Below are 24844 nucleotides of genomic sequence, written 5' to 3' on the forward strand. Positions count from 1 at the left end.
AGAGTTGCCTCATGCATAGCAGACTGTATTCAAAAACAATTATAGGGATCCCTGGGTGCTCCAGTTCTTATCATGGGTCACTTTAACCAGCTCAAACTTGAGTCATTCTTACAAGACCTCTTCCAGTATGTTAAGGGTGTGAAAAGGAACAGTAATATTCTGGCTAAATTTTATAACATCAGGAAGGCTTACAAGGCAAGTATTTTATTATGCAGATTTAAATATATTGTGACAGAGACAACCTCTGATTGTATTTGTTTCTGAATATATTATTACTGGAATGCAAAAAGGCGTTTAACCATTTTTTTTGGATCTATGAATAATAAGAAACTTTGGGAATCTTTGAGGACAATTTCTAATATCGATGCTAAAAAACAATGCTTTGTATTGATTATTTTAAGAAAGCAAATGAACTGAAGTTCTTTGTATGGTTCAATAATAATGATCCTGTCAGGGAATGTGAATTGATTTTAAAAACTGTTGAATGTGATATGGTAACCCGATTAATTGTGAACACTCGAGAAGTCATTGCACTTTTTTGTAAAGTTTAAAGTAAAAAGTATATCTGTGTGAATCAAACTTGTGTATTTGTCAAATATAAAATACAAATATAAAAATTTAAGAAGTTTCACAATAACAAAGCATCCTCAGCAGTCACATTTGCAATGCATTGTTGGTAATTAGTGTGTCTGTGTAGTCTGCAGGAGTTGAAGAGTCCTCGTCTGGACCTACAGATGCATTCGGATGTGCCCTTCCAGATGCTGGACAGCAACAGTGGCCTGAGCTCAGAGAAGATCAGCCATAACCCCTGGAGTCTGCGCTGCCACAAACAACAGCTCAGTCGCATGCGCTCAGAGTCTAAAGACAGGAAACTCTACAGTATCCTGCTCTAAAACAATACAGAAATTCGGTTTTACTTTCTGGAAAGAAGTTAACTATATTGATTTGTTTGAAACTGCATGCTGAAATTGTCATTTCATTAATATGCTACCTAAATGAATAGTTTGCTTTTTAGATAAAATAATTTAAAGAGGGTCTAATTACTTTCACCTTTCACCTAGATCAACTAAAAGCAAAAACCAAAAAGTTATGGTTGAAACAGGGACTCAATCCTAAACTTTTTCACTTGTTAACACTATTCAGCATCAACAAATGCATGATGAAAATCAAATATAGGTCACTCTTCTGCTTCATGGTTTCATTTCACCATTTGTCATCAGGGCTTGCATTTTCCAAAAAACATAACTGAGCATAAAAATAGTGAAACTGAGACCTGTTAATTGTTTCTCAAAAGCATTTTAACATCTGAATAAATATTCAACATCTAGGTGTAAGAATGTGTAAGAAACTGATATGTGTGATACAGTGATATGTGTAATGTAGACTGCTGTTATTACCTTATTTTATAAAATCCTTGTGCATGTATGTTTCGTCTGTTCCTCTATATAATTCTTGACTAAAAACCTCCACAAGAATTCCTACTGCTGGAGAATGTAGTCCATCATTTCATCTACCCCTGCATCTTGGACCTGAAAATGGGCACCCGGCAGCATGGTGACGACGCATCAGAGGAGAAAGCTGCCCGCCAGATGAAGAAGTGCGAGCAGAGTACATCTGCCACATTAGGAGTACGTGTGTGTGGCATGCAGGTCTGTATGGCTTCGACCTAAGACATGTTTAGTGGAGCAATAGCAGTGAATGCTGTTTTACACACTTACAGTTAAACAGTTTCAGGTGGGAGGAAGCAGGTAGGTTTAGGGATTACTTTTCCTGATAACACAGTAATGTAATGCATTACATTTTACATTTATTTAATTAGATTACAGTTATTAATGCCAATAAAATTACATTACGGAAGTTACAAATGCATTGTTGAAAATATGAAGTGAAAAACGTTTTGTGAGTCAGTATGCACTTCAATGAATCACAAAAGAATGCAATTTGGATTAAATTAAAGGTTTCCATTGATCATATTTAAAATTTTGCACTCAATGTTATATATAGTTTGGCAGTATAGTTTTGTAAAAGTTAAGCTTGTAAATGTGTACAACTTTATGTCACAATAACAGTAATACAAGTAAAAATAAATGACTAATCTGAATGATAATATGATTCCGAATAAGATGTTTTTAGACTAACAAGAAAGTTTTGAGTTTTGAAACTTGCAGGATGTTTTTATAGCACAATTACCTCCTATATGTCAAAAGAACAAGAGAATTTTGGTTTCTCAGTTCATGACCCCTTTAAAGGTTTCCATTGTATTGTGCAGAAGTTTAGAAAAATTAAAGAAAAATCAATCTATCTATCTATGCACCCATTTTAAATTTAAGACCTCCATGTCTCCTGTGTTTTCTCTGCAGGTCTACCAGATGGACACTGGTCACTATCTATGCAGGAACAAGTACTATGGCCGCAGTCTTTCCATCGAGGGATTTCGACATGCACTCTTTCAGTTCATGCACAACGGGACGCAGCTGCGCAAAGACCTTTTCGAGCCCATCCTGAGCAAACTATGCAGCCTGAAGGCTGTGCTGGAGCGTCAGGCCTCGTACCGCTTCTACTCCAGCTCGCTACTCATCATATATGAGGGCAAGGACCCTGAGTCTGCAGACGCTGGCTGGCAGAGGGCCTCGGAGCCGGAGAAGCTGAGCTGTGTGGAGAGCCCACCGTCCCCAGAGCCCCACACGCCTCCACAGACACTAAGCGTGGATGTGCGCATGATTGACTTCGCCCACAGCACCTTCAAAGGCTTTCGCGATGACCAAACCGTTCACGATGGACCTGACCGTGGATACGTCTTTGGACTAGAGAGCCTCATCAACATTTTGCAAGAAATCCGCGATGATAACCAGTAGCTACACCCAGCATCTTTTCATAGAGACAAAAAGATGTTTGTAAAGATTGCACATTGACACAAACCTAAAGGTGAGATTGAACCATGAGAGATTGGTGCACACAAGAAATGAAGGTGACCTCCACCTATGAAAGGTCTTGTCTCTGTTGTCAAAAGAAATGGCTCCTGGCCTCCCCTCATTAGAAGATGGTTTCAGTTTGTTTTGTCACATGGATTCATCGCCACCATGTGGTCCGCTGAAGCACTGCAGGAATGAACTATGAACTCAGGCTGTGTCAGCTGTCAGGGTCTCTCTTAGAGTGTGACATTGCTAAAGAGCATGTCTCTGTGTGTGTGTTTGTGTAAATGTGAGAATCTCAAGAAGAAAAAGTCCAGGTCACATTTTACCCCAAAATCAAAAAAAGAAAAATCTTTTATTGGATAAACAAAGCCTGTTCTTAGGACCTTTAAGATTTTTGTGACATTAAATTATAGCCTGAAAGCATTTCTCCTGCAAATTTGTCTGATTATACAATTATACTGATACTATTATCCAGGCACACATTATCTATCAGGAATTGTAACTTGCAATTTAAATGCTGTTTCATTATTTGTTCACATCATACTGTTTTAATGAGAATGATAGGGAAGATATGCTTAGCTATAAAAATAATGTCACTGTACAAAAAAATCTTAAAGATTTAAAAAAAAAAAATCATCATTAGTGCTGTCAAATGATTAATCGTGATTATTCCTATCCAAAAAAAGTTTTTGTTTACAGAATATAGGTGTGTGTACTCTGTATATTTATTATGTATATATAAATACACACTATGTAACTATTTTGAACATATTTAAATGTATATATTTCTATTCATATGATTTCTATTATATTTCATATATAAACATATTTTTCTTAAATATTTAAATGCATGTGTATATTTACACACAATAAATATACACAGTACACACATATATTATGTTAACAAAAACCCTTGTTTTAGATGATTAATCATGATCAGCACTAATTTTCATGCAATGTTGTTTTTTCTTGTGATTTTTATTTTGTGGGGAGGGGGTGAAGGGAGTGTGAAATATGTTCTCTGTATAAACACTCAATATTTCTTTAAAAGGGAGTAAATCTAGCTCAGAATTTGGTCAAAGCTTTACTGTAGGAGTCAGGGGCATTTAAAGGATATTTTAAACCACTCTCTGATGACAAGATGATGAATCTGGCCTTATGGCAATAGTTGAATTCGCAGCTTAGCTATTTAACTGGTCAGATGATGCTTTTTTATTTTATTGTTATTATATTTTGAGCTTTTTGGTAGCTATCTTACTATGTACATTTAAAGCAATCATTACATGTTAGAGTTTTGACGTTTATGTTGGTCCACCCTCTGTGATTTAGCAGTCGTAGGGGTTTTGGTGGGATAGTGTATTTGTAGTCTTGAATTTAGATTACCCTTGTGTTACAAAGTCTTTCCCTGTCAGTAACGTGGTTATTATTGCAGAGAAAATCCTCACTGTAAAAAAATAAATAATTTTCTTAATCTGTCACAATATTTAAACATTCTTAAAACAAAACATCTCGAAAAGCAAAATTTTGTAAGGTATTAACACTTATTATTAACATTTACAGCTTTGATTATAAGTTAAGCTAAAAAATAAATAAAAGATAAATATATATATATTTTTTTATAAACAAGTCTTAGGATTTTATACAATTTCCCTTTTCCAATTGGTTTTGTTTTAGGCATATTTAGATATTTTTGTTAAAAAATGACTGATTAAGAAGCTTATTTTAGTGCTCACGTACATCTGCACTGTAAATTATAAACACATTACAAGAGCATGATTTTTATTTTGTTTCATTTTTTGTTTCAGTTGTTTCGAAGGGTTGTCTTTTAGTTACACCAATACACTCTGAAGAAAAAAAAGGTGCAAAAACTGACACTTTGACAGTACCTTTTCAAAAGTACACCTTTGTACTTTACTTACCCATAAAAGGTGCATTTTAGTACCTTACTGTAAATGTACAGATTTGTAACCTAAAGTGTACAAATTATCTGAATGGTATATATTAGTGCCTTTTGAAAGTGTATCGCCACAGTGGCAGTGATTGTACCTATTTTTCTAAAAGTGTACGCAGTGATATTCTGCCCACCATCAGCAAATGTAGCAAAATTTGTTCCTAGGTTTGTCCTTGTGAGTCTCGTCAGCAGTCGAGTGGAGATTGTCTCCTCATCATGACACCTTCAGCATGTTCTCTTGTCTAGATGAAGCATTTATTGCACTATGGTGTCATCCTTTTACTCAAAAATGGACACTTCCTCCATTCTCTGGGAAACAGACATCGTATCTGCCTGTCGTAGCAGTTGAGCAAATATATTAACTTAATTCATTCGTCTTGTCCAATAATAAATCGACATTATAAAACATGGCATCTGTGCGGAGTTGTGCCGTAGGGATGTGTCTGTATTTAGATGTGTGATTTTGGTCAATAGCCATAACTGGGATACCCAGGAGTGTTTGTTTAACAACTGTTTAACAAAGTCATCCAATAATTTCTGTAACCGCTGAAGGGAAATGTGTGTAGAACAAATGCCACATGTGTGATGTGTTTCCTCATAATAAATGAGCAATGTACTCGAGTTACGTTTAAGAACAGTAAGGATATGTAATTCCTAAAATGTTGGCGTCATTGATTAAAGTGATTAAACCTTTCAGTTGTGGCAACGCATAAGAGAGGAACACGGATCGACAGATTTGGCATAAAAAGAAAGAAAAGTATCCTTTTATCTTTATTGTTGTTGCATGGATGGGTATTTTTTTAAGAAAAAATAATATGACAACTTTGAATGTGAGCTATAAATTGTTTATTTAAGAAATGTTGTCTCTGTAAATTTTTTTGTTGTTTTGATTTGATCAAATCAATCTGCCAAATCTCATGAATATGTGTAAAAAATATAGTATGCCAAAAAAAAATTACTTTTGTATGTACGCCAAAAACATGCATGTCATATATAAGTCCATTTTTTGTATATAAATTCCACAAGTTTTAATTTTCATTTGGTGTGTTATTTATACATATTTTCATGAGACTGGGCTGAATAAATCAGTAAGAACAACAACAAACAAACCACAAGTTTAAATACAAAGTTCTGTCATGAAACACTAGATATGTAAATCTCATTTCATAACATAATGACATCTATATTCACATGGTGCAGCTGGTTTATTTTTAAATAAGCAGCCAATGAGCTAACTTCTCAGTATATAAATACTTGGTAGCGGTAGCAGTGCACTTTAGAAACCCTCCACCTCCCCAAGACCAAACACACAATTTTATTTTAGTGCTGTCAAACAATGAATTGTGTCCAAAGTAAAAAAAAAACTTGCATATATTTTTACTTGTATATATTTTAATCATATATATATATATATATATATATATATATATATATATATATATATATATATATATATATATATATATATATTTAAATTGTACTACTTTTTGTACTCAAGTAAATCTTTGAATTACCTTTACTTGAGTACAAGTAAAAAAGTAATATGTTTACAATGTAATTAAGAATTAAATTATATTTAAAATAAAAAAGTGCAGTACAAACTTAAATGCAGTAAAAATATTATACTTTTGAATGTTGTGAAGTACAGTTTTCTAAAGCAAAACACTAAACAAAATACAGACACTAGAAAAGTCAAGTCAAAACACCAGTAATGTCTGCCTCTGGATTTATCGTAATTAATAATTTAACAGCACTTGTACAGCAACAGTAAACACTGTGCTTTACAAAAATTGTAAAACCAAAATAAACACCAATCAAAACAATTTAAAAGCAAACAAAGACATACACATACAGAGTGTGCCATGTGCATTACTATGCTAAACTTTCAGAAAGTTATGATGACAGAAATTCTGTGTACTGTACAAAAATAAAAGACAAAAAAATAAATAAAGCTTTTAAATCAATTAACTTACCTCAATTAACTTATGTACTAGAGAACTGAACAACTGATTAATTTTGTCGATTTAAAATAACCAAGACCTGATATTGATGAACATCACTAAAACAAATGCAATATACATTTCCTGAAAGAAAGAAAGCAAAAGATAGCACTAATCACAACAGAAAATTGTTAATTGTATGTTGGGAAAATGAGAATAATGATGTGCAGAATAATGATGCATCAGTGAATCTGTCATTTGGAAAAATACATGTAAATTTATAAGCAAATTTTTTTATCATAGCATAAAATTATAATATTATTAAAAGAGGCCACTGTACCCCACAACTGGGGAAGATTTACTAAGATAGTGATTGCAGAAACATATTTTAAGAGCTGTACAAATCAAATCAGATAATTCTGAGCACATCAGAGGCCTGTGTTTGTGATTGAGCAGTAGCGTTGCATGAGCTTCAGATGAAATAAAGCCAACAGCAAGAGAGGTCATAAAATCAACAGCCCACCCTGCTAAAATTATTAAACAGCAATGAAACTGGTAGATATCAAAGTACATTTGTTGCATCTATTGCACCAGGTCAGATTTCCAAAGTTCCAAATGTGCTTTAACACACAATCATTTGTGTTATGTCTATACAAAGAGGGGTTTTATTTTAAAGCACATTCTGTATAAAGCTCTGATCACTGGTGTTTAACATAACTACAAGTCTACTGCTGTAAACACATTATTTCAAAGGCCCAAACTATGCTCTTAATTATGAATAAATGCATTAAACATGTCTTTATGGAGTCCTTGAAAATCATGGCATCCGATGGGCACTGGAGGAAGTCGCCCAATTCTATGTGTTTTGAACGTGAACACAAAATCAGTAATACAATGCCTCTTCATTTCATAACTGATTAATTTTCTGCTCTAAAGCAGCTCTGCAGAAGAAAGAAGTGTCATCATCCAGCTCAAGTTATTTCTACTTTTGTTCTCCTTAAAGAATTACACAGAAGATAATATTAAACAGTATTCAGCTAGTAATAATTGTTACATAATGTAACCATGAAAAATCAAAACAATTTATTAAAATACAGCACTTATGTATTTTAGATATAAATAAAGCTGCTTGACTTTCAGTCGGCTCTTATTCACTTCCGCGCCACGTTGTTATGAAATTATTGGTCCATTAGGACGCGTGTGCCATTTTAGTGGGGAGAGACTATAGCCGATGTTAACTGTTAATACACTATTTTGTTTATAATTAGCGTCATGGAATGATACGTCAAAAAATAAGAAGTTTTAAAATACACTTAGGTATAGTAAAATATGCTGTTAAGATGTACTATCTTCAGTAATGCAAGGCAAATCTCCGGTGAATCCTCGCAATAGTGGTACAGTCCATTGACCCATGACGCTTTAGTGGCCCCGCCCTCCCGCTGGCTCGTCATCACTGTACGGAACTGAACTGTCTTCATTAGAGAAAATTACATATTTGTAAATTTGACATATATAAACAACGACTTAAACAGTGAATAGAGCTCATCTGTGAAATTGACTTTAAAAGCCATCGCCCTTGTTTTGTTATTCATTTGAAAGAAGTGATCAATCCAGTGCAGCAGGTGAATCGTTAACTGGGTGAGTTTATCATTAAATCATATGAAATTGTACCGTTTTACTGATATACAGTACAGTAGTGTGTATAAAATATCCATATGTGTGTATTACTATAACTAATTATAATAATAATAGTTGTTACATGAAAAAAAAATATTGTATTGGTTAAACTCTATTGTATTTGTATTTTAAATATTAAATACTTGTAAATTACTTTACGTATACGTGCTTATACTTACGTAAGGTAATACAAAAATAAATTCCAAAAATAAAATATTATTTATCATTAGGATCAGAATTTATATACACACACAGACACAGACACAGACACACACACACACACACGTTGGAGTTCATAGTGTTGTTTAGGATTTGTCCATATATCATTTTAGAATGTGTTCGTTTGACTTGAATAGATAAAATATCAGTTCATTGCAAGAGAGATGATTTTCAGGTATTACAGGTGTGCAGTATGGGTGTGTTCTCATGGGACATAAAAAAGGTGTCAGATATTTTCCATTGTGATACTCGCTAGTGTCTAAAACCCTTTATAAACACAACCCACATATCGTGAAGGTTATTCTAGATGTTTCTTGTTTTATTTCTCAGGCACTATATATAAATAATTACACCTGATGCCCGTCTGCGCTCACTGCATCCTGCTCCACTGACCCACAATGAAGGCTCTGATTCTGGTTGGCGGCTATGGCACAAGATTACGGCCACTCACGCTCACTGTGCCCAAACCTCTGGTTGAATTCTGCAACAAGCCCATCCTGTTGCATCAGGTGGAAGCTCTGGTCAAGGTAGCTCAGGAAGACACCTTTCTGTACATTTGTGCTTTTCCTCATTAATTTACAGCCTTATAATGTTCATGTTTGATGTCTCTGTGGTCAGGCTGGAGTCCGTCATGTGATTTTGGCTGTGAGCTACATGTCTGAGCTGTTGGAGCGAGAGATGAGAGCTCAGGAGCAGAGGGTATGATTGCTACATTTATTGCGGTTTTGTGTTTTTATGTGGTAAATATCAAAGTCATAGTCTTATTTGTGATTTGCACAGCTTGGAATAAAAATCTCCCTTTCACATGAGAAGGAACCTCTAGGCACCGGTAGGTAAACCTTTTCATATCGTTTTAAAGTGACCGAAAAATGTTCTGTTAGGAATTTTAAAACATCACAGCTTAATGGGAATGGTAATAAACTTGGTGACTTTTATGACATTTGGAATGTAAACACAAAAAAACTAATGCAAAATCGAGTAACACACACACACACACACACACACACACACACACCTATGAACTGGTGTGACTAAAACAAAGGAAATATGTAAAAATAAAGCTTTAATTCAACTACAATGCAGTAAAGCATGGACAGCAAGGAAGGGGTTACACTTTAAAACATCAAGAGTGCAAAACAGACACCACACAAACACACACTCACAAACATCATTAACATACACAATTATACGCACTCAAATTAATTGGTCTCTCTATAACCATATAGCCAAAACAGAAAACTGAAATAAGTGTTGAAATTGGATCATACCTAAAAGAATTAAGTTGTAGCAAAACATTCCTGTTCATTTTTTTTTTTTTTTATGTAATTTTAAAATATTATTTAACAAAAATATATTAAAATAGATTTTAAATCTGATATTTTTCTCTCAGCTGGTCCTTTGGCTTTGGCACGAGAGTTTCTGACCGATAACGAAGAGCCTTTCTTCGTTCTCAACAGTGACGTCATCTGCGATTTTCCCTTCAACGATATGCTGAGGTTTCACCAGCAGCATGGCAGAGAGGGCACTATTGTCGTAAGAAACGCACTTTCTTTGGAAGCCAATATATTTCTGTACAAAATATTTCACTCTGTTACAAACTTACTGGAATTATCTGGCTGATGTTTCAGGTGACAAAAGTGGAAGAGCCATCTAAGTATGGTGTGGTTGTGTATGAAGGAGACACTGGACGAATACACCGCTTTGTGGAGAAGCCACAAGTGTTTGTTTCCAACAAAATCAATGCTGGGATGTACATCTTTAGCCCTGCCATGCTGAGAAGAATCCAGGTTAAGATTTGAAGCGAACAACATCTCCGAACAACACTGCTATTTAATAGGAATCATATAAATAATATCTAAAATATTCTATGTATATTATAATATTTAATATAATATAATAATATAAATTGTTCAACTGTTATCAATACATATTGCTTACAGGAAGCAATCTATGATACATTATTTGCATTGTGACTGGGGTATATTTCTCTTCTTAAAATGTAATAACTTCAGTGTGAAAAAAGTGTGAAATTCTCATTGGACTGCATTTATTTAGATTTACATAAAAATATAATTGACTTTGACTTACATTTTAACTGTTGTACAGTATAAAATTACTTTAAGCAAATGCTTCAATCATGACGAAAAATGTTTCCCTCAGTTCAGATCCACTAAATAATTAGAAGCCTGACAAACTGGTCCATATGAGAGGAAAGTGATTTTTGTAAATGCTCTCATACCACTTGTGAGTTACAAAGTGAGTTACAAAAAATCAGTATGTCCTGTTAAGGTACTGCTTAAAGAGACTAGGGCTATGACAGAGTTATGTGAGGCAGTATCTCAGGTCAGTTATGTGAGTGCTATCAGGGAGTAGGACTGTTATCTTTATGTGATTCCATAAATATTTGCTTATAGCACGTTTACCTTGTTTCCATTTTGCTGAAATTTTTAACCTTTTCCTGTATTTTGCACTCAGTTGCGACCCACGTCCATTGAGAAGGAAATATTTCCTGTCATGGCAGAGGAGGGACACCTTTATGCTCTAGAGCTGCAAGGTAAAATTTTACACATTTTTCACCTGACACATTATATCACTCAAAGTGTTTATTCAAAATAGAAGTATAAACTACTATTTAAAAGTTTGTGTTCAGTAATTAACTTTTTTTTTTTTGCTATTTGAACCTGACTGTTTTCTAAATCATTTTTGAAAAATTGCTTACCTTGCCGTTAACCATGCAACAAACCTTTTAAAATAGGTTAATTAGATTAATTACTGAAATAAATTAATTCATATTAACAGTTTAACTAATCAATCAAAATACTTACCAGTCGGTTAATGGTTAAACAGTTTAAATTAACATCTCTAGTAATGTACAGGTATGATGTGTGCAAATATGAAATGTGATGTGTGCAAATATGAAATGTACATAAGTGTGTTAAATAAATAATGTACTGTATGTTGTTGGGTGTTCATGAGTTGGATTGCATAAGAGAAAAAAACTGTTTCTGTGTCTGGATATTCTGGTGGACGCCAACAGTTTAAAGAGGTAGTGTGCTGGATGTGAGGGGTCCAGAGTGATTTTCTTAGAGTTGTTCACTCTGGATAACTACTGTTTTTGGAGAGTGTGGAGGGTTCTGAGGTCAAATTTGGTAGCTGAGCTGAATCATACTTCTAGAATTGCAGAGGACGGATTCAAGGATGAATAAAATTTGCAATAAATTTGTTCAGATCATCTGCAAGTTGTTGATTCTCTTTAGTGCTAGGGGACAGAGCCGTGCAATTAGTGATGTCTTTGGCCTGTTTAAGACTCCATTTTCTTTGACCTGAATGAGCTGTCTGAGTTTGGCAGTGAACCCTGGTTTGTCATTGTTATAGGTTAAATGAATGCTGGTAGGAATGCACATATCCTCACAGAAATGTATATATGATGTTACAGTTTCTGAGGTTGTCCAGATCAGTAGCACCAGTTTCAAAAACAATCCAATCAGCGAATGAGAAACAGACTTTTAAATCGTAAAATCAAGTCAGTCTCTTACTAAATTAACTCCTCAATGCAACAAGCACATCATTTAGAAGGTAAATCACTCCCTTTCATACCAGTGCCCCGACACAACACAACAACATAAAAGAGAGAACTGGCAATAAAACATATTAAACATTTTAGGTCTATTGTAGACCCCCTCGATATTGGGGTCCACAATCTCCACACTACAGACACTTATACAGACAGGGGCTAATTGTTTCTTATCTTCTATCAATTCTAGAATTATCAATTTAGCTGTAAGTGATTAGTTCCACACCACTCCACAAAGCTGTTGATGAGTGCCTTTTATAGAAGCACAGATAATACAAATAAGGGCTTATTTTGCTATATGGGTTAGGTGGGCATATGTATATAGAAAACTGAAGCATCTATTTTGTCTTGAATAAGCTTTTTGGACCAAAATTGTATTTCATTACATTTCTTTGTTCCAACTAACATGCTTTTTTTTTTTGTTTTTCTGAACGTTGCTTGAACGAGTGCCAGGCAAATGTGAACAGCAAAACAGTGCAAGAGAGATTCAAACTGATACCATGAATTCACTCTCTTCTTGACACATTTAGCGTCCACTTATGATATGCACCATAAATTGGTAAACAACTAACAGTTACAGTTGCTTTGATAACTGTGTTTAGGTTTCTGGATGGACATCGGCCAGCCCAAAGACTTCCTGACAGGCATGTGCATGTACCTGCAGTCTGTCCGGCAGCAGGCCCCTGAGAGACTCCGCACCGGGCCAGGCTTCCTCGGAAATGTTCTCGTGGTGAGACACATTTTCCACTCCTTATTTTAACATGCATTACCTTTTACTTCTTGTTTTGTCCTGTATACCGGCATGGTCATATAATTAGAATATCATCAAAAAGTTGATTTATTTCACTAATTCCATTCAAAAAGTGAAACCTGTATATTTATTCATTACACACAGACTGATATATTTCAAATGTTTATTTCTTTTAATTTTGATGATTAAAACTGACAACCAATGAAAACCCCAAATTCAGTATTTCAGAAAATGTGAATATTGTGAAAAGGTTCAATATTGAAGACACCTGGTGCCACACTCTAATTAGCTAATTAACTAAAAACACATGCAAAGGCCTTTAAATGGTCTCTCAGTCTAATTCTGTTGGCTACACAATCATGGGGAAGACTGCTGATTTGACAGTTGTCCAAAAGATGACCATTGACATCTTGCTCAAGGAGGGCAAGACACAAAAGGTCATTGCAAAAGAGACTGGCTGTTCACAGAGCTCTGTGTCCAAACACATTAATAGAGAGGTGAAGGGAAGGAAAAGATGTGGTAGAAAAAAAGCAATATGGATAATGGCACCCTGGAGAGAATAGTGAAACAAAACCCATTCAAAAATGTGGGGGAGATTCACAAAGAGTGGACTGCAGCAGGAGTCAGTGCTTCAAGAACCACTACGCACAGACGTGGATGCAAGACATGGGTTTAAGCTGTAGCATTCCTTGTGTCAAGCCACTCTTGAAGGATCAGTCAGAAGGATCTTGTCTGGGCTAAAGACAAAAAGGACTGGACTGCTGAAGAGAGGAAAGGCACAGAATCTACATTGCTTGAGGTCCAGTGTAAAGTTTCCACAGTCATGGATGGTTTGGGGTGCCATGTCATCTGCTGGTTTTGGTCCACTGTGTTTTCTAAGGACCAATGCAGCCATATACCTGGAAGTTTTAGAGCACTTCATGCTTCTTGCTGCTGACCAATTTTATGGAGATGCAAATTTATTTTCCAACAGGACTTGGCACCTGCACACAGTGCCAAAGCTACCAGTACCTAGTTTCAGACCCTGTTCTTAATTGACCAGCAAACTTGCCTGACTTTAACGTATTGTGAAGAGGAAGATGCAAGACCCAACAATACAGAAGGTTATTATCCTAACACCTGAGCAGTGCCACAGACTGATCAACTCCATGCCATGCCTATTGCTGCAGTAATTCAGGCAAAAGGAGCCCCAACTAAGTATTGAGTGCTGTACATGCTCATACTTTTCATGTTCGTACTTTTTCATTTGGCCAAGATTTTTAAAATATCTGTGTTGGTCATAGTAATATTAATAAGTAATATTTTAATTTTCTGAGATACTGAATTAGGGAAGTTGTCAGTTATAATCATTACAATTAAGAGAAATAAACATTTGAAATGAAGTCTGTAATGAATTTATCCTATAATTTACTTTTTTGTAAAGTTTTATAGCAGCCATTTAAAGCAAGTGGGCTCATCTGACAGCCATATTTGTAAGAACTATTCTCAGCAAGTAAAGTGTTGATTTACTTGAATTGGGAAAGACAAGAATCTAAGCAACTGTGTGTTAAAATTGCATTAACATAACATTGCAAATCAGAATAAATTCTTAGAAAACAGTGTCTGGTACAGTATAAGCCTTTCAGAAGTATGGAAAGTTTATGATCACATTAATAAATAAGTAATTGGCTCTGAGTAGGAATTCAAAACAAAACTTATTATTAAAACATGTTCATAGTGGAGATCCATAATTAGGCACAATACATGTCTGAGACCCTATGAATTAACAAAACATGCCTAAGAAAATTGGAGTGACTAAATAATGGATAATGTTTAAAGACACTTTACATTTTCTGTAATGCACATTAAACATGAAACATGCTTTTTTTCCTGTCAACATATAACGTGCCTACCAGCATGTTGTAAACAGAATGTTTTGTATGTACTAAAAGTATATGACATACTGTAACCCCATCCAGGACTCAACGGCAGTGATTGGTGAAAACTGTACCATCGGGCCCAATGTGACAATCGGGGCCGGAGTGGTTCTGGAGGATGGTGTGAGAGTAAAGCGCTGTACCATCCTGAAGGGGGCGCACATACGCTCCCATTCATGGCTGGAGTCCTGCATTGTGGGATGGAGCTCATCAGTGGGGCAGTGGGTGAGCTTCATTGTCCAAAGAGCACTACCTTTTCATGTATGAGTTTTTTTTATGAATAATTTTAAACCAAGAAACAAAGTAGTTATTACACTATATTGCCAAAGGTATTGGGTCACCCCCTTCTAATGAACAGGTTTGACTGCTTTAGTGATATCCCTGAGTGTTAGTGTAATAATTAGTGTTAAAGCATATTATGATATTCTAGGGAATTGTGTGCTTCTAATTTTATAGCAACAGTTTGAACCAGCCCCTTTTGTATTCTAACATGACAATGCCTCTGTGTATGAGGGAGGGTTAAAAAGAAATTACTGTGTCAGTGGAGAAGGACCTGACTGATCTGTATAAAGGCAACTCTTAATCTTAGCAAAACTCCTCTGGTGTGACATTAAACCCATCTGGTGGGTATTTTTTAATTTTTTGTTTCATCTGACCATAGAATTCCCATATGTGGGTATATATAAACACACATACATGCATATATTTACGAAAAATATGTTATGATTATATTTTAAATGTATATTTACATATAAAAAATACACAGCATGCACACGTTTCTTTTAAATGAAAAGTTTTATTTTGGATGTAACATACAGTATGAAATAGATGTGTTTTAAATATATTTCTTTTTTTTACTACCACTTCTTATAAAGCATTGTGAATGCTGAAATTAAATCAAATACTTGGATGAGTTGTAGTGTGTGAATGGGCTACTTCTGTGCTGGATTCTGTGTGATTTGTATGACAATGATTGTGTTTGTCAGGTGCGGATGGAGAATGTTACGGTTCTGGGTGAAGATGTAATCGTGAACGATGAACTCTACATCAACGGTGCCAATGTCCTGCCGCATAAATCTATCACAGACTCTGTTCCTGAGCCGCGAATCATCATGTGAAGGACCCTTCATGCCCCTCACGAAGTGCCCAAGTATGCAACCACTGGATGACAGGAGAATCAACTGTGCTTGATGAGTGTTATTTGTGAAGAATTGGAAGTATGCAGTCACTGACTGGTGTTTTTGAAAGTGCTGCCCCAAGAAATAAAATCACATCTGTAATAGATGATCTCCAGCTGACATTTCTGACCTGTCAAGTGCTGCTTTTATTTCCCTGTCTGCATTGTGTTCCCTATTACTAACAATTAGACCAGGACTCACCTTGCTTTTGTGCATTTTGTTGATTTTGAGACACTAATAGGCTGTCTAGTTTGTATCCTTTTCATTGTTTTTCTGTTTATAAACAGAGACATGTAATTCTTTCAGGATAAAACTTGGTGCCTGTAGAAAGAATGAGAAGTATGTTTATGTATCAGATGATGCAATGGCTGATCACTGTAAAGACTGTTCACACCTAAAACTTGTAGTGTTGTGCTAAATTATGCAAGCCGTTTTTTTTATTCATCGCTCAAGGTCATGCAGAAATGTCATGGTTACTTCCTGTGCAGATGAACAAAAGAAGGAAAAAAATACATTCAAGTACACAAATGAGGATTTTCGGTCTCGATGTCTTTTCTATATATAATGTCTTTATATTTTAAAGAACATCAATCATGTTTATACATAATTGTGTCCCTGGATTGTCTTATGTAGTGTATTTGAAGCAATAGCCAAAATATTAGGAATAGGATATTATGCAAAGATAATGATTCATGAAGATATTTTTGATATATTTACTACAGTGGGGGGGTTTGTTTGTTTTTTTGTCTGTAGACTGCTGAATGGGTTTGCATGTCGACGCCCCCTGCTTCATATAGTTAAATGCTGCGTTTGGATGAAACTGTGAAATGTGAGACTGAAGTATGAAGTATGTTAATCTCAGATTCACGAGTGATGTAATGTCTCATTCCCGTCGTTGTTGGTAGTTTTAAGCACTGAGTCAGGCAGAGAAACGCACTCGGAGCTCCGCACCAAACTGAATCATCTATAGAGAGCGATCGTGATCAGACCCTCCTGTCTGATTCACAATGGATATGCTCGTGAGCGGACAGAAGGTACGTTATTCTACTGTATCAGAAATTATATCAACTCTCTTCTTTTCAATTATACAGAACACTGCATGCGTTTTAACACGTAGACTGTGGGAAAAAAAGTACTTTTTGTTTGAAAAAGTACAATTTGGCCATTTCACGAAAGCACAAGTTTTGTTAAAAAATCAGCACACCTCTTGTAATCACAGGAGTGCTGATTTTCATACCAATGCAACTACTCTAATATACTAAGTAACTTTTTAGACACAGCGTTGTTGCTTTTGTCTAATCTCGCACTGAAAGTGATGTAATGTCTCATTCCTGCGCGAAAGAACAGTCATAATCAGAGCATTAACACTAGACACAAAGCGAAAATATGAAAAGCCTTTCTCACAGAAATAATTTAACTCGAGTCGTAAATGCGCCGTTACAAAATGTGTTTATTTTCCGAATTGAGTTCACAAATGTTGTGTACCGCACATTTAAAACTTAGCTTTTTGTTCGTAAACGAACAGTACTAATTATTAATACTAATTACTAACAGTACTACACACTGGGGACTTTGTATGTGCGTGCGTTTTTCCTGTACAGCCATAAAATGAAAGAAGTGCACATACATTGTCAGATTTACATAAGATTTCATTTACACATAGTTTGGGAATTCACTTGCCCCAAAACACGGCCTTTTTGCTAAAACAGACTGCTGGCAGGCCATAGAGTTGAGGTCCAATATAAACTCGGAAACTGAATCATAACCCACACTTGATAGTGCCAAGTTTGAGATAAAGGTAAAATAAAAGACCTCTCTCTCTCTCTCTAAAATATATATATATATATATATATATATATATATATATATATATATATATATATATATATATATATAAAAAAGCTGTGATGTGTTTTATATTTATTTACTCCCATCTGTTTTTAACAGTAAGCAGTAAAAGCTTTATTTGTAAACCTAATATTTTTTATATATATATATATATATATATATATATATATATATATATATATATATATATATATATATATATATAATATTTATTTCTGAATAAAAACATAAAACTGTGCACAACATTTTATTAATATTTTAATAGTACAAGGTTATGTTAAACTATTCCTGTACGTACAAAGAAACGCTGACATGCAGGACATGAATTACTGAATGAAAAGGATTTCTGTTATGACATGTTAATGTCTAAAACATTTATTTGAGAAATACATCAACAAGACATCAAACTGTATGAGAGAGTATTGGGTATTAGTGACTGCAGTGCTCCATTTTGATCTTCAAATGGCAAACGTCACTGATCGATATTCTGTTAGTTTGAACTGTTCTGGAACAGTGCTGTAAATACAATGATTTAAATACACTGATTTCTAGTTGTGTCCTCATTTGGAAGCACAAAGTAATTTTTTACAATGCATCTCCATAACATGGCAGCAGCAACAATACTACAGCGGGAATAATAGTTCAGCCTTTTTTCTTTGTGTAAATATTTTGGCGACATTTTGAAAATAAATCCACTCTGTGACTTAGAAAAGGGAGTGTGTTTTAAACAAGCTGTTTATCATTCAGAAGTTTAGTTTCAGAGTTTGAATGAATCTTTGTGTTTCATAAGATGTCTGTCCACTGAGTAAAGTCATTTGCTCTGCTCCTCTACCTCTCTTTTTCCAGATGTTGGCGGGGAAGGGCGCAGCATGTCTGACATGTAAAGGGATCTGCTCTGGATTCCAGCCACATTCCTGGAGGTAATTTATTTTCTTGACTACAGACATGAAAAGAGAGAGGAAAAGGCTTCCACGCCTGTTTCCTTTCTCTGATTGTGTATGTGGAGTATTGGATTTACTGTATGTTCATACCACAGGCACCACAAGCTGTTTGCCTTATTAATTACTGTAATTTTGGAAAACAAATCTATTTTACTGCATAATGAGTCAAGGCCCAGTTCATTGGGCCTGTAAAAGCAGGAATGTTTACCATTAACATACTGACTATGAAGCAGAGACACTTTGTTTAGGTGTGTAATTATTCTGCTGTATAAACACCATCATGTGTGTCATCATGAGTCAATGAACATATAAATCTTATTAATATTCTAAGAATTATGAGTAATGAAAATACATTTACACAGCAATAGAATAGAATGGAAGCTTGAGAGGACTCAGAGAGGTTATTTTTACATGAGAAAATAGCAATGTACGCAACAATAGAAAACAAGGATTTGCACATCATCACCTACAGTGCTGGTGTAAATTTAGAAAACAGACAGAATAGGCAGATAGGCGTACACAAAATACAATTCACTTAATTTATTAAAATGAAAACCCACATGTAATCATTCAAAACCAGCATAATAGCCTATGTGGGAAACCTACCTCAGACGTGAAAAAAAACAAAAACAAAAAAAACAAAAAACAAATAGTAATCAAAAAAACATTCATACTACCAATAATAATACTGAACATACTGTTACTTGCTAGGACTTTTTACGTTCTGTTCTCAGTTAATTGTGTCATTGTGTTCAGGTGTGTCCAGTTAATTATGTAAAATCAGTTAATTTTACTTTGTCTTATATAAGTTCCTGTTTGTTCCATTGTTAAAAGGTCCGGTCTTGTCTATGTATGCGTGTGGTTCCAGTCTGCCTACCTGCCTGCCTTTCTGTATTATTAGTATTTACTCTTTTGTGGAAGATTAAAGAGTGCTTAAAGAGATTAAAGAGTGATTAAAGAGTTGAGTGCTTCTTCCTGCAACTACACCGTGACATATACAAAGTAACACAGAACTACAAGGTTTGGACAGTGAAACTGAAACGCCTGGTAGCATCAAGTCATCTTGGAAATGACAGTGGCCTGCACAGTGGCCAAATTCGGTAGTCCATGGCAGTGATGCACCCATCTAGCACAAGTACTGGGCCTAGGGAATGCCATGATATTGCAGCCCAAACCATCACTGATCCACCCCCATGCTTGACTCTGGGCATGCAACAGTCTCGGTTGTATGCTTCTTTGTGGCTTCTCCACACCATAACTCTCTCAGATGTGGGAAAGACAGTGAAGGTGGACTCACCAGAGAACAATACATGTTCACATTGTCCACAGCCCAAGGTTTTTGCTGCTGGCACCATTGAAACCAACGTTTGGCATTGGCACAAGTAACCAAAGGTTTGGTTATAGCAGCTCATTTAATTCTACTGTGAGTTAGGCAGCTGTGGTTTTATGTTTTCTGGATACAATCTGGGTTAGCATCCGGACAACCCTTTCAAACAGCTTCCTCTTGCGTCAACAGTTACTCCTGTTGGATGTAGTTTGTCCTTCTTGTTCGCATTACCCTGGATACCGTGGCTCTTGATACATTACAAAGACTTGCTGTCTGGGTCACAGATGCGCCAGCAAGACATGCACCAACAATTTGTCCTCTTTAGAACTCTGATAAATCACCCATAATGTTGTGTGCATTGCAATATTTTAAGCAAACCTGTGTTATTACTCTGCTAATTAAACCTTCACACTCTGCTTTTGCTGGTGAAATGTTCAGTCAATGAAGACTGGCCCCAGGTTGGTCAAATTTGAAATGAAACCTCCGACACTAAATTGGCCAGTGTTTATATCATTGTCCAACCCCTGTATATATGCAAGTTTGCAATAATTAAGTAAAACTGTTCCCAGATTTAAAGTAGATCTCAAAAAGTGTATAATTTATACTCTCATAATGTGTAAAAAAAACGTTTTATCAGTTTGTCCTTTAATTTAAGTTAAAATTTGAGGAGATTTTAGTTCCAATGTTTCAGTTAAATAGTTTTCATCTGTTATCTTTTTAGATTGAAAAGGAACAATATGTGCATACTGCTTTGGATATTTATTATGTGTATTGTGGTGGGGTGAAGAAACACATGGCAAGGAGAGCTCAAATAAATACCCCGGAGGTTGGATTTATTAAACAACAAAAAATAATTTGGGTGCTGGTAGGTGTTCTCCAGTGCTGCAGGTGGTCTCCAATCTTTTCTTGTCCTCGTGGTGCAGTGGGTCCGTGCTGTGAGGTGGTGGCTGATCAGTCACATGCTGCTGTCTAGGAAACACAAGAGAAGACTGTCAGCTTGTTGGGAGTTCATGCTCATTTCGACCTTCAATCGGTCGCAGCTGCTCCTCATTTCCCTCTGGCTATAAAGAACCACGAGGCACGCCAGAGGAAATGAGGAGCAGCTGCGACCGATCGAAGGTCGAAATGTTCCCGGCCCTTTCCAGTCAGTCCATCATTGCGAAAGCGGAGGGTGCCTTCAGGTTTGGGGACCATCACGGTGGGGCTGGACTAGGGGCAATGGGACGATTCGATCAACCATAACTTGAGCATCTGTTGTACCTCCGCTTCAATAGCCTGTTGACGAGCCTCACGGTAGTGCCGCTGCCGGACTCCTTTGGCCATCCGGATGCTCGATAACATGAGCGAGGCGAGAACACATCCAAGAACTGACTGACGTCAACAACCACGAGATTGTTGGACGCAAGCGCAATGAGCTGATCCTACTTCCTCTCTATCTCTTTAGCAGGTTTATGTGGTAAAACTGGTTGGGGCGTCATCAGCCAGGTTGATGCAGTCAGTATGTGAGGGGGTGTAAGGGCCTTGCCAGGTCGCCAGAAACTTGCAGGTGGCGGTAGGAATGAGGACTATCACCTTGTCTCCAGGCTGGAATTCCTGTGGTTTGGGCTGCTTGGTTGTAGTGGCGTTGTTGTGCTTGTTGAACCTTTCATGTGTTCCCGGACTAATCGCATGACCCGGTCGATTCGCTCTCTCATTTTCTTTCTGCCGCCTGCTATTCCCACTCTTCCCTAGACGACTGCTGGCCAAAGAGGAGCTCGAAGACGGTGAAGCCTGGGGGACTTCCCGGATCTCGAAGAGTACGTAGGGAAGCATCAAATCCCAATCCTGCCTGTCTTCTGCCACCACATGATGGAGCATCGGCTTGTGTGTCTGGTTAAACAGCTCTATGAGTCCGTCAGTCTGAGGGTGGTACGCCATTGTCCTCAACTGCTTCACCTTCAGCAGCTGGCAGAGGTCAGCCATTGGCCGGGACATGAAAGGGGTACCCTGGTCAGTCAAGGATGCCCACCCAACTGAAGAAGAGGAAGAGCTCCCTGGCAATGGTCTTGGCAGTTACCTTCCTCAGATGAACTGCTTCAGAGTAATGAGTAGCATAATCGACAATGACATGTCCTAAGTGGTTTATCCCGATGCTCGAAGGGCACCTCTATGATGGGTAGCGGAATCAGCGAGCTGGGGGAAGGAGTCCGCGGAGTTGTGAGCTGACACGTAGGGCAGGCTTGACAGAACCGTTTAACCACGGCCTCCAGGCCGGGCCTGTGGAAGCAGCCACGGATCCTCTGACACGTGTTGGCGACCCCCAGGTCACTTGCTGCCGCACTTCCTGGCCTTCAATGATGCGGACTTGAGGCCAGCAATTTTTTAACCAGTTGTCCTCTTTTTGGGCCTTGGCGAATGAGTGAGGCAGTGGCTAGCAGGCGGCTGAACCTGGGCCAGTCTCGTTCGAGCGGCACTGATACCGGCACGTCTTTCACCATGCCCACTTCCACAGGCCAGGTGGACGCGTTAAAGTGATTATGGAGATGAACACTTTGCCCTCAGGGCGAGGAGGAATCCAGAAGGACTCAAAAGGACTCTCCATTTATCTCTGGTGCTCCAAGGGGAGGCTTCTGGTGGACGATGTACCCTGCCAGCCATGTCCACACAAGATTTCTTCGGTCGCAGAGCGAACCGCCGGCCTGTGTACTTTTCGCTGGGTACCCTCCGGCACGCTTCGCTCCTTGACCTCGCTCCTGGACCACCCTCCGAGGAAACGGCTGCACTTGCTCCTCAGGCTCCCGCTGTCCGCCAGCTCCATGATTTCAACAAGCTCCATGGTGGTATTCAATGGTGGTTCATGCCTGTTGATGGGTCCACGGAAGGGCTTGCAGGAAACGTTCTACAACAACTCGTTGTGCTACCTGACCAGCTGATGGGGACCCCTCTAACAGACAGTAATGCACGGGTCAGTTCGGCAGCTTGAGCTCAGGCCAGAACTATTTTAGAGTATAAAGTTAATAAAAATACATTTAATTTTTAGCTATATACAAAATAGTTTGGGAAAGTTTGATGTAAGGTAATTACTTATTTCAGTAGTTTAAAAGTACTATTTATTTATTAAATTATTTAATTTGTTGCAAGAGGCTGAAATGTGGCTGGTACAATGCCTAATAAACTATAACCATGATTTGTTCAGGAAAGCTTGCATACAGTGCCACTGCAGTCAGGAGGAGCATGTGTCCAGCTCTGACACTGAGTATGACCGCAAGGTGGGGAGACTGCTGTCAGAGTCCCGTTATGCCCATCTCACCACTAAGGTTAAGGGAGGAGACGGCACAAGGGTCTATAAACGAAACCGCATGATCGTCACCAATCCAGTGGTGTCGCGTAAAGACCCAACTTTCAACACCGTCACCTATGACTGGGCCCCACCAGGCCTCACCCAGAAACTGGTAAGAGATATATGTTATATAAGTCATGGTGAATACCTGTGAAAACTGGGACAAAGTTGTATTTAGTAGTTTATTACTGTAGTGTGAATAGAAAATACACTACAAAAAATAAAGTTCAGAAGACTTGTTTAAGGTGATTAGCTTCAGGAGAGTTAAGTTTTCTCAACTTTTTGTTGTATAAACTGAAAACAAGATGAGAAAATTCAAAAATCTCCTAAAGCTGGCTGTTTTAAGCTTTTAAGTTTTCTCACCTTTTGATTTTTTTTACAGTGATCAGTGCTCATGAGTCAAGAAGAGCTACTATGTTTAATTGAAAAACATTCATGGTAGTGATTGTGAAAGTTTTGTTTTAAAAGACACACATTTCTACCATCCTTTTCCCCCAATTTGCATATAAAATACAGAAGCCCTGGCCAACATGGGTGAAAAAATATTACAAGGTGTCTAAGGTAGAATAAGGATTCTGGAAGTAACACATGAGAAAATAAAGTTAACTTTGCAACTGCATGTCAACCAGCATTAGAATATTAGTAGATGGTCTGCTTCATATCTTTAACACTTTATTTTGGTAGGTCCACAACATACTAAGAGAAACTTAACATAAGACATAGAGTATATGTCAACTTATTCTACTAACCCTAAACCTACCCCCTACCCTACTCTGAGAATTAGTAGACATGTAGTTGCAAATTAATGAGAATTAGTTGACATGTAGTTACAAAGTTACTTATGGCTCGTTTCTACTGAGTGGTATGGTTCGGTACATGTTTCGGTATGCAATTTTGTCCATTTCCATTGTCAATGATACCAAAATAGCGAACTATACCATACCACTTATTGCTACCCTTCCGTGGAGCTAAATTCACTGCAGAACCTGATTGCTTGACTAGAATCATCACTTTTGCATGATGCAACAGGATCCCCTTCACTCATTCCACACTGCTGTTTGTGAGTTTATGTACATATATTATGTTTTTACACAGACAATAGTTGTTTATAAATATGCATTCTTTTCTGTTTTTGTGGACTTGCCGCAAAACTCAATAATTGTGTAGTTTTACGTTTTTTTTTTATGTTAGAATTTAGTTGTTTAAAACTCACATCTGCCATTTATTTATAAAGATAGCTCCTATTTGATATGTTGATTTATGCAGCCTTCAAGCTCGGCTTTGTTTC

At 36.9% G+C, this 24844-nt stretch overlaps 3 protein-coding genes across 5 annotated transcripts in view; all 3 read left to right on the forward strand.

The window, feature by feature from the left end:
- ip6k1 (inositol hexakisphosphate kinase 1) overlaps positions 1 to 3614 on the forward strand; it is a 28017-nt gene extending 24403 nt beyond the window's left edge. Inside the window, exons 4-6 of the mRNA XM_043223528.1 lie at positions 698 to 879; positions 1474 to 1649; positions 2361 to 3614. Of these exons, the coding sequence (XP_043079463.1) occupies positions 698 to 879; positions 1474 to 1649; positions 2361 to 2855 (853 nt within the window). The 3' untranslated portion in view covers positions 2856 to 3614. The remainder of the gene's footprint in view (positions 1 to 697; positions 880 to 1473; positions 1650 to 2360) is intronic.
- A 4605-nt stretch (positions 3615 to 8219) lies between these two features.
- On the forward strand, positions 8220 to 16655 carry gmppb (GDP-mannose pyrophosphorylase B). Of its 3 annotated transcripts, none has more exons than XM_043223792.1 (10): positions 8220 to 8444; positions 9033 to 9229; positions 9321 to 9401; positions 9483 to 9531; positions 10093 to 10235; positions 10331 to 10489; positions 11178 to 11256; positions 12879 to 13006; positions 14986 to 15204; positions 15930 to 16655. In XM_043223792.1, the coding sequence occupies exons 2-10, from the start codon at positions 9101 to 9103 to the stop codon at positions 16059 to 16061; spliced, it is 1119 nt and encodes a 372-aa protein (XP_043079727.1). In that variant the 5' UTR covers positions 8220 to 8444; positions 9033 to 9100; the 3' UTR covers positions 16062 to 16655. The 3 variants fall into 3 exon arrangements, with proteins under 3 accessions (XP_043079727.1, XP_043079729.1, XP_043079728.1); XM_043223794.1 differs by having other exon boundaries at positions 14986 to 15164; XM_043223793.1 differs by having other exon boundaries at positions 8222 to 8444; positions 14986 to 15168.
- Positions 16656 to 17011: 356 nt separating this feature from the next.
- The window catches only part of lmcd1 (LIM and cysteine-rich domains 1), a 28296-nt gene continuing 20463 nt past the window's right edge, over positions 17012 to 24844 (forward strand). The window contains exons 1-3 of the mRNA XM_043223537.1: positions 17012 to 17155; positions 18816 to 18889; positions 23413 to 23668. Of these exons, the coding sequence (XP_043079472.1) occupies positions 17129 to 17155; positions 18816 to 18889; positions 23413 to 23668 (357 nt within the window). The 5' untranslated portion in view covers positions 17012 to 17128. The remainder of the gene's footprint in view (positions 17156 to 18815; positions 18890 to 23412; positions 23669 to 24844) is intronic.

This window comes from Puntigrus tetrazona, chromosome 22, assembly GCF_018831695.1.
Source record: "Puntigrus tetrazona isolate hp1 chromosome 22, ASM1883169v1, whole genome shotgun sequence".
In the NCBI taxonomy this organism is placed as follows: Eukaryota; Metazoa; Chordata; class Actinopteri; order Cypriniformes; family Cyprinidae; genus Puntigrus; species Puntigrus tetrazona.